The sequence below is a fragment of the Thalassophryne amazonica genome, chromosome 16 (genome assembly GCF_902500255.1).
Source record: "Thalassophryne amazonica chromosome 16, fThaAma1.1, whole genome shotgun sequence".
Classification (NCBI taxonomy): domain Eukaryota; kingdom Metazoa; phylum Chordata; class Actinopteri; order Batrachoidiformes; family Batrachoididae; genus Thalassophryne; species Thalassophryne amazonica.
In genome coordinates, this window is record NC_047118.1 from 18,998,268 (window position 1) to 19,006,895 (window position 8,628).

At 39.0% G+C, this 8,628-nt stretch overlaps 1 protein-coding gene across 1 annotated transcript; it reads right to left on the reverse strand.

Annotated features, from left to right (window-relative positions):
• Positions 1-915: 915 nt before the first annotated feature.
• LOC117528648 lies at positions 916-5,335 on the reverse strand. The gene is made up of 2 exons (XM_034191281.1): positions 4,853-5,335; positions 916-3,351 (listed from the first exon to the last, which is right to left on the reverse strand). The coding sequence occupies exons 1-2, from the start codon at positions 5,280-5,282 to the stop codon at positions 2,009-2,011; spliced, it is 1,773 nt and encodes a 590-aa protein (XP_034047172.1). The 5' UTR covers positions 5,283-5,335; the 3' UTR covers positions 916-2,008.
• Between the last annotated feature and the right edge of the window lie 3,293 nt (positions 5,336-8,628).

The window sequence follows — 8,628 nt, forward strand, 5'->3', positions numbered from 1 at the left end:
ACAGGACAAGATTCCTTTCCGAGTGATCTTCGAACTCGCAGGCTTTGACCTGAAGCCTTCCCTCACAAATGGAACATCAACTCTGGCATCTGTAATTTCAGTGATAGAGTTAACTTTACCAATCTCTTCTCTAAGGCCACCTGAAATTGCTCCCAGAACCTGATTATGCCTCCAAGTATACCGTCCAGAATCCAACGCTCTCTTACAACCAGATAGCACATGCCTCAGTGAGCCAACTTTCCCACAAACACACTTATCATTCAATGACTTGTGCCACTTCTTTAGGTTGTGAGGTGAAGGCAGCACATCATACGTCGAACTAATCAGAAACCTCAGGGTCAACTCTTCCATTCCCCAAATCTCTTTCCAGGATGTAGCCCCAACTCAGAAAAGCACATCCATGCAAGATAATGTAATTTCATTTAGTTGGGACTACATATATTTATTAGATGGAAATCCAATCAAATAAGTCAGTTTTTTGAGTGGTGAAGCACTGCTTCAGGGGCGGGACTTATTGCTGTAAGACTGTTTAACTGCACAGAACAAATGACCACAGATAGCAAAGCTACAATTACATAAAAATGACTGACATAAAATTAAATACAAGTGAAGCAGTGTTGTACACTATTAAATATAAGAGCTCTTTTCCAAAACGCTTTAAATCCATTTTGATTGTTTTGAGAAAAATGACTTTTATTTATCCAGATCAACAAATTTTGCAAATATTTAGTTTGTCCTGTTGTAATAGATGGTTGGTTCAGTCTGAACATTTTCAACAATAATTGCCAAATCTAACAACAATGTTATTGTTTATAATCCAAAGTTTATTTTATTTTTTTCCAAAATGCTATAAATCCACTCATTCTTTTTTCAAAATGCAATGCAAAATGCAATAAATCCATCCATTTTTTTTTCCAGTCTTTCTGATTTTAAAACAAGAGAACATGTTGTAGATATCAGGAAATTTCATCAAACAATTTGTAATAAAAGCAATAATAAAGTAACACTTCATAACATTCATTCCCACATGCTTAATCTTACGTTTTTAGACTATCCACCATGGAAAACAACTAACTAAACAGTCAGTTCATTTTTTGCAATCCATTCAATGTGCAACCCTAAATAGCATAACAAAACCACAATTTAAAAACAATAATCACTGATAAGAATACATTCAGTAGTCAGTTAAGTGCTGAACCTGTATGTGTGTGTGCAGCATCCTGAGAGAGGTAAGGGGGATGTCTGACAACTCTCAAGTGTGTGTGTGTGTGTGTGTGTGTGTGTGTGTGTGTGTGTGTGTGTGTGTGTGTGTGTGTGTGTGTGTGTGTGTGTGTGTGTGTGTGTGTGTTAAATAACAATAATCAATATTGATACAAAATACATTCAATAGTGTGTTGAACCTGTAACGCCAAACTATTATGAACTTTGCTAAAAAAAAAATACATTCAGTAGAGTTATTCAAGTTATTCAGTAAAGTGCTGAACCTGTAACGCCAAACTATTATGAACTTTGATAAAAAAAAATACATTAAGTAGTCGACTTATTCAAGTTCTTCAGTAAAATGCTGAACCTAAGAAAAGGAAAAGTAGCAACTTTACCTGCTACATAAAACAAAAATTAACACACAGAAATTACTTTAGTGCTCAATATTAAATTAATTCTTACATCTTGAACCTACTGAAGTGCCACCTAAATAGCATGACAAAAACACCATTTAAAAACAACAATCATTGATAATACATTCAGTAGTAAGTTTAGTGTTGAACCTGTACGTATTTGTGTGTGTGCTCGCCATCCTGAGAGAGGTTAGGGTAAGTTGTATGTTTGACAACTCTGCTAGACCACAGGTGTGTGTGTGTTATTCTGAGAGAGGTAAGAGGGATGATTTTACAACTTTGCCAGACCAAAAATTGAGTGGGATTGTTTGTGTGTGCACCATCCTCAGAGGGGTAAGGAGGATGTCTGACAAGTCTGACAGACCACAGTGTGTGTGTGTGTGTTTCTGCGTTTACTGTGCATCCTCATCACTCTGGTATGCATTTTCATTCACCTCAGATAATGCCTCATTATAAAAAGCCCTCACTCCATCAGACACACCTATTGCTTCCAGAAGTGCCAGCACATCATGCTTCTTTGAGACTTTCACTGTGGACTGCTTTGGAAGTATGGCAGGTTTCAGGTCAGCCCACCGCTTGCTCCGTTTCAACACACTGTGAAAACAGTACTCCCCGTTGTACACTGTCTTGAAGCCAACCTTGTTGGTGCTCAAGTCAAGCATGCGTGCATCACTGATCTTAAAGCTTCTCTGAGCCTTCACACATTCTTTTGTGGCTGACCTATAATCAAATGCCTTCCAGTCTGTGCCATAAATGTAAACATTGCCAAACTGCTGCAAGAGAGTATGATATTCTTGTGGTAGACGAATTGAGTCAGTTTTCCTGATCTTCTGTTCAATCCTACCAAAAACACGGTCAGCTGGGAGATAACTGTGCCCTCTAACTGGAAAGGTGTGCTCAATGCCAAGGCTGGGAAAAAACTGTTTAAGTTCCATGAGCATGGACACCACAGTCAGATTTTTGTTTTGCCCAAAACAAGAGTCGCTAAACAGCCGAAGCCCCTTGGATTTACGGATTTCACCCTCAAGGCGAACCTTGAAGCAATCATTTAATGCAGATGCAATCATATTGCTGTCCTTGCTGCTTTCATTTTCCTGCCACATGTAGAGGTGGATGTCGTCTTTTCTCTGGTAACTGTTTTCTACATGGTGTCTAACAACACCAAATAAGTACAGATACAGCTGACGTGAGTAGTAAGCCTGTCCTATTGGAGTTTTCGGAAGAATCAAGTTTTGCATCATATCAAAGCAGACTGTTACATAATCATTAGCAACCCTATTTAAAAGGTCATAGAACATGCGAGCTCTGCGATGATGCAAAATGAATGATGCAGATTCTATTTGCTTCTCTCTTTCAGTCAAATTTGGATCAGAAATTCTGATTTTGTATTTGGCACAATCAGAACATGTGTCCGTAGCTGGGTGGCCAAAGCCAAGCTTGAAGTCACTGGCAAACACAGAATACAGGGAGTAGCTTGTGTGCGTGTGGTTGAGAGCCTCAAAGAGCTCATGCATCTTGCGTACATTCAGATCACAAGGGAGATACTTGCGGCCTGGTGCTCCTCTCCGTCCATAGTGGCTGGCCCTGCATGTGAAAGACTGTATGTGTTCAACAATTAATTGCCTTCGCTGTTTGTTCTCCTGAATATTTCGTGCACCACCTCTTCTCTCTGGACGTGTCTCAGCAGTCTCAGCATAATACTGGGCAACCCGGGAGGCACGGTCTTTCCTGATGTCTGTAGTAAATTAAAAGGAAATTATTTAGGTTGTCAGTCATCTACCTTGCTTAGACTTACTTACTAACTTCAACTTTGAAACCAATACAAAACACACCACAAGAAACTTACGAGCACAATTAATTTAAAAAAACCTAATTTCCCTGAATTTTACTTGGAAACAAGGGACATTCCTATTTCTACAATAAATATCAACATTATAATAATGAATGTGTTAGCTTCAAAAATCATGGACAAAGTTTGTTTTTACCGGGGACAGATAACAAAAACTCAGGGACGTCCAGGATAAAATAGAGTAGGCTAAAGGTTTGATTAACCTGTACACACCCACCTCTTTGTGGCTTGTGCACAAACGTATTGCGTACCCAAATGCCATTGTCCAGTAAAATAAGGTTATAAATCCCACATGCTTGTGATATATCTCATTTGAAAACGCTTGTCTTCTAGTTTCTGGGGATATGTGCATGAACTCTCTAAGTGCTACACAACTCCAATAATGTAACTTCAAACATGTCTAAAAATTCATTTTTTCCCCTCCTTTAATAAAAAAGTAATATTATAGTGTTTATGTTTATACTTCATAGTAGACCTTACAAACACACTACACCCGTTTATGTTCTGGACAACAACTGTGAAAATATCAGATCTCTAGTCATAAGCACTGTGAAACTATGAGCCTTTTTGTATGTAAAAGTGCCATTTGGCACAAATGATCCAAATTAGCTCCAAATGTGCCAAACAGGACTATTTATATTTTGTGACAAATTTGACCATAAGTCCAAAAAAGATGAAAATAAGTCATGTGAAAAGATAAGACGATGCTTAAAAACTCCTGTACGCTCTGGCCTCATTCACTTTCACCTTTACGCATGCTGCTATTGGCCGCCTTTGTAGTTAAAGACTACAATTCCCATAATGCACTGGGAAGCTTATCTCATTGGCTAACAGAAAATATGAGGCATGGGTTTGAAACGTCACTGGGTTTGTTAGCTGTGAATGGCTAAAATCTTCAATGCGTAACTGCCTTGGAACGCACGTTTTACTCCAAAGCGTCCACCAGAAGAATGCGCGTACCAAGAACGGAGCTTACGCTGGATTTATAGAGTAAACAGGTTAGTGAATAAGTGAATAAGGCTAAGTCACATGGAAAATCCGAAAGTATCGGAAACACGGGAAAGACGCGTTTTTATCGTCATATTTTTACTTTTTCATGGAATAACAATGGACGTTGATGGATTATAACAACATACAGCCTTACTTTATGGGAAATACAACTGGATATTATTTTTTCTGTGGAGTGTCACGAACAAATGAGCCCAGTTATGGCCGGATTCGACGTGTTTTAAAGTTCGAAAAGACGAACACAAGGTAAAGAAGCGAAAATAATATGATGCCAAATTATTAGTTACTGGCGTTTGTGGTGGATGGTTGGCTGAGAGTGGAGTTGATGGTCGCTTTCTTTGAGATTGCCTGATTCAAAGAGGTACAAAATTGTACTTACCCAACACTGTGAGGAATGTTGGTTTGCAAACTGGTACTTTATGCGGATGGTCATTACACAGCAGACTGTATTTCACAGAGATGTTCCTGTCCTTTCTTCGGTTTTCATCGTCAACCTTTTGACGCTGCCGTTTAACTTCTGTTATTGTCATCAGATGAAGTAGAGCCCTGTCCTGTTCAACCTTACCAGGCTTATCATAAAACGTCTGAAAATTCATTACGATGTCATCCGGTGTTAATGTATCTGCATGGCAAAAGTTTTTAGCAGCAGTGTGTTTACATCCAACGGAGGGAATCAGCCCGCCACCAGAATGGCGAATTTTCTTCATTTTCTCTCGTTCATGGTTGTCTTTGTTTAAACGACGTCTTCTACCACCTGATGTAGGTCTCACGGGTTCGTCGGAACCATCAAAAGTATTCACAACAAACATTCCCTAAAGTTGTTTGGGCACAAAAACTTACACAGCAACAAAACTCCCCGCTTCTGATCGCCGCCATGTTGGATAGAGCTAACGGAACGCTGATTGGTCGAGAGGAAATGTCGCACTCAGCCAAAAAGCGTGTGCAGCGACAATCGCGGTTTGGAAAGAAACATCAATTTGCAGAACATATAAACAAGGAAATATAGCGATTTGGCATGAAACATTAATGGGGCAGTGAATATGCTCAGTACACAGCAGAACAGCGTAGTGAACTCGTTTTTTTTTTTAAATTGGCGTTTATCGCGTTTTGGAAAAGAGCTCTTCATATGTAGCCCCAACTCAAAAAATCACACCCATGCAAGATAATGTAATTTAATTTAGTTGGGACTACATATATTTAATAGGTGGAATCCAATCCAATGAGTCAGTTTTTTTTTTAGTGTATCATTCAAACGAATGATTAATTGAATGAACTCTATTCAATTATGTGCATGATTTCTATCTAATGAATATATGTAGCCCCAACTCAAATAAAACACATCCATGCAAGATAATTTAATTTTATTTAGTTGGGACTACATATATTTATAAGGTGGAATCCAATCCAGTGAGTCAGTATTTTTTTTTAGTGTTTCACTCAGTCAAATGACTAAACTCAATTCAGTTATGAGCAGGATTTAGATCTAATAAATATATGTAGCCCCAACTCAAAAAAGCACATCCATGCAAGATAATGTAATTTCATTTAGTTGGGACTACATATATTTATTAGGTGGAATCCAATCCAATGAGTCACTGTTTTTTTTTTTTTTAGTGTATCACTCAAGCAAATGACTAATTGGATGAACTCAATTCAATTATGAGCAGGATTTCCATCTAATAAATATATGCAGTCCCAACTAAATTAAATTACATTAGCTTGCATGGATGCACTTTATTTGAGTTGGGGCTACATATATTTATTAGATGGGAATCCTGCTCATAATTGAATTGAGTTCATCCAGTGCATCAGGTTTTTGAGTGGAGTGCTGCCTCACCTGGGGTGAGAGTAGTGCAGTTTCACTAATTGTGAAAGTAGACATGAGCAGCAAACAAACTGCCCGGCGGAACTGTTCAAAACTGATACGGAGTTTGTACAAAGAGGTATGTTAGGAAAAAAAATCAGTTCTACTTGGGAATCATGAGTAGATTGTGGTACACTTGGAATCACAATTTGCTTCTGACAAGCATGTAAGAAAAACTGTGATGTACCCATAATGCAAAATGGCAATAATCCAGCTACTCATTAAGTCTCTGAGGGTGATTAGAAGCTGGGTGTGTGAGGATCAGTTTAGCATGAGAGCGCAACAGGAAAAAAAGGTGCAATAACAAGAGAGGATATTACAGAGACATAATTACGTAATTAATCATAGAAATTCAGTGGATTTAGTGGCGCTGGCTCTGGTTGACATTGGGGGTATCATCCTGGTGAGGAGAGTCATTTGTGCTGAAGTGGCCTGAAAAATACAGGTCTACTTTCCCAGGTGTGACAGATGATTATCTTTCCCTTCATGTTACGGTGAGTGAGAGAGCTGTTCATGGCCACTGACTTCTTATATATCTTAGGCTCGCTTGCTCCAGCAGAGCCCCAATCAATATCTACAGACGTGGAGCGAGAGGAGCGACACAGAAGAAAAGTTGTCTCGAGAGAAGCACAGAAACAGTGAGAGAGCAGATTGTGGGGATTTATTTGTGCTGTCTGTCGGTTTGTGGCCACACGCAGGGAGACAAATGGTTACGGGAAGCTTCAGGAATCTCCTCTGTGATTACTGAGCACGACAATTGACTTTGTAATGATTTTCATCTCTGTAGTATATCGAGTAGACGTATATTAGAGTCAAGAGTAATCTTAGTTTATGGTGACACTTTCGGATGGTTGCCCTCAGAAAACAGAGCAATAGCAGGTTTGCGGTTATTGTGATGCTTTTTTTCCTGTATTGGTTTCTAAAACATAACTTTTTGATTTCATATGATGTGTGTGGAGGCCGGTAAAATACTTGGGTGCAGGTTGTGCCTTGTAACCAAGCAGCAAGCTTTGAAAAATGCTGATGAATGAAGCCTCGAATGGCCACTTCAGAGCGGCTCCAAAAATAAATAGAATAGAAGCCCATTTCTAACTTTACAGCAGGAATAAACTTACAGCCTGGTTGAAAAAAAGAAAGAAAAATGAGAGCAATTGGATATTTCTGACGTCCGCCAAAGGTTGACAAGGACTCAAAATCAAAAGTATGTGATTCACATTGTAACCCAGACTTTACCTGGATCCGGATTCCACAACACAATGCAATACTTGCATACTGATCCAGAATAATCCGACTGATCAAGATGTTGCAATCTGATTTTTAATTCACAAGCTGAAACAAAATCTTCCTGATGTTGGTTTTACATCATGATTTCGTATGTTTCTGCTGCAGAACCTGCATATTCATCTGGATCACTCCCAACATCCAACACTAACAGCGTCTTCGTTGGTACAATAGCCACATGTGATTTCAATTTTGTCAAGGTCAACCGGATTTGAGATGATCCTCGAAATGCTGAAAATTTAAGAAATAATCCAGAATTGAGATCTTGACCCTGAGCCACTCCAAAATTTAATGGAGTCTTTATGGTCTAATATTTATCGGTGGTGAAAATTTTTTTTTGTCAAAATCTGTGCAGTAGTTTTGAGGTAATCCTTAAAGCCTATAACATGAAATCCTGAGCCAGAATCCAGATCTAGATCACCTCTAAAATTCAGTGGAGTCTTCCAAGCTCTAATATCTATCTGTGGTGCAAATTTGGTGAGAATCCGTGAAGTAGTTTTGACCTAATCCTTCAAAGCCTATATAAAGTGAAATCTTGATCGTTCTGGCCAGGTCATGCCAGTCTTGCCCAGGCCTCCCCTCTTTACCCATTTATGGTTGGCTGGAAATTAAGTGGAGTCAGGTTAAGGTGGCGGGATTTTGTGCCGCCACATTTGAGCTTCAGGCCTACTCTCCATAGAACCTACTGGTAACATGACAGAGGGTTTGGCCAGTATATATATATATATATATACAATATATGCATTCAACCCCTTCTACCTCTAAAAATAGAAGAAGTAAGTCCTATTCGTCCTATTGAGGTTTCAAATCCCGCAAAACCTTGGAGAGTTCGCTGCTCTGTGAGATGTCAGTAACACTGAGAAATGCATTGAGACGCTCTGATCAGGCTGCACATTAACCGCTGCACACGGTCAACAGCATTAACATCACAACATAAAACTCTTCGTATATTGTGCCTAAAACTCTTGTGAATATATAATCTGGATTTTTAGACCCTGATAATGTTTGTT

What these genes read in the sequence shown, in the direction of transcription:
- LOC117528648 (XM_034191281.1), bottom strand. Translation starts at nt 5,282, where the DNA reads ATGTTTGTTGTGAATACTTTTGATGGTTCCGACGAACCCGTGAGACCT. An exon ending in AACATTCCTCACAGTGTTGG is followed by an intron (nt 3,352 to 4,852) that starts GTAAGTACAATT and finishes AATTTACTACAG; the next exon opens with ACATCAGGAAAGACCGTGCC.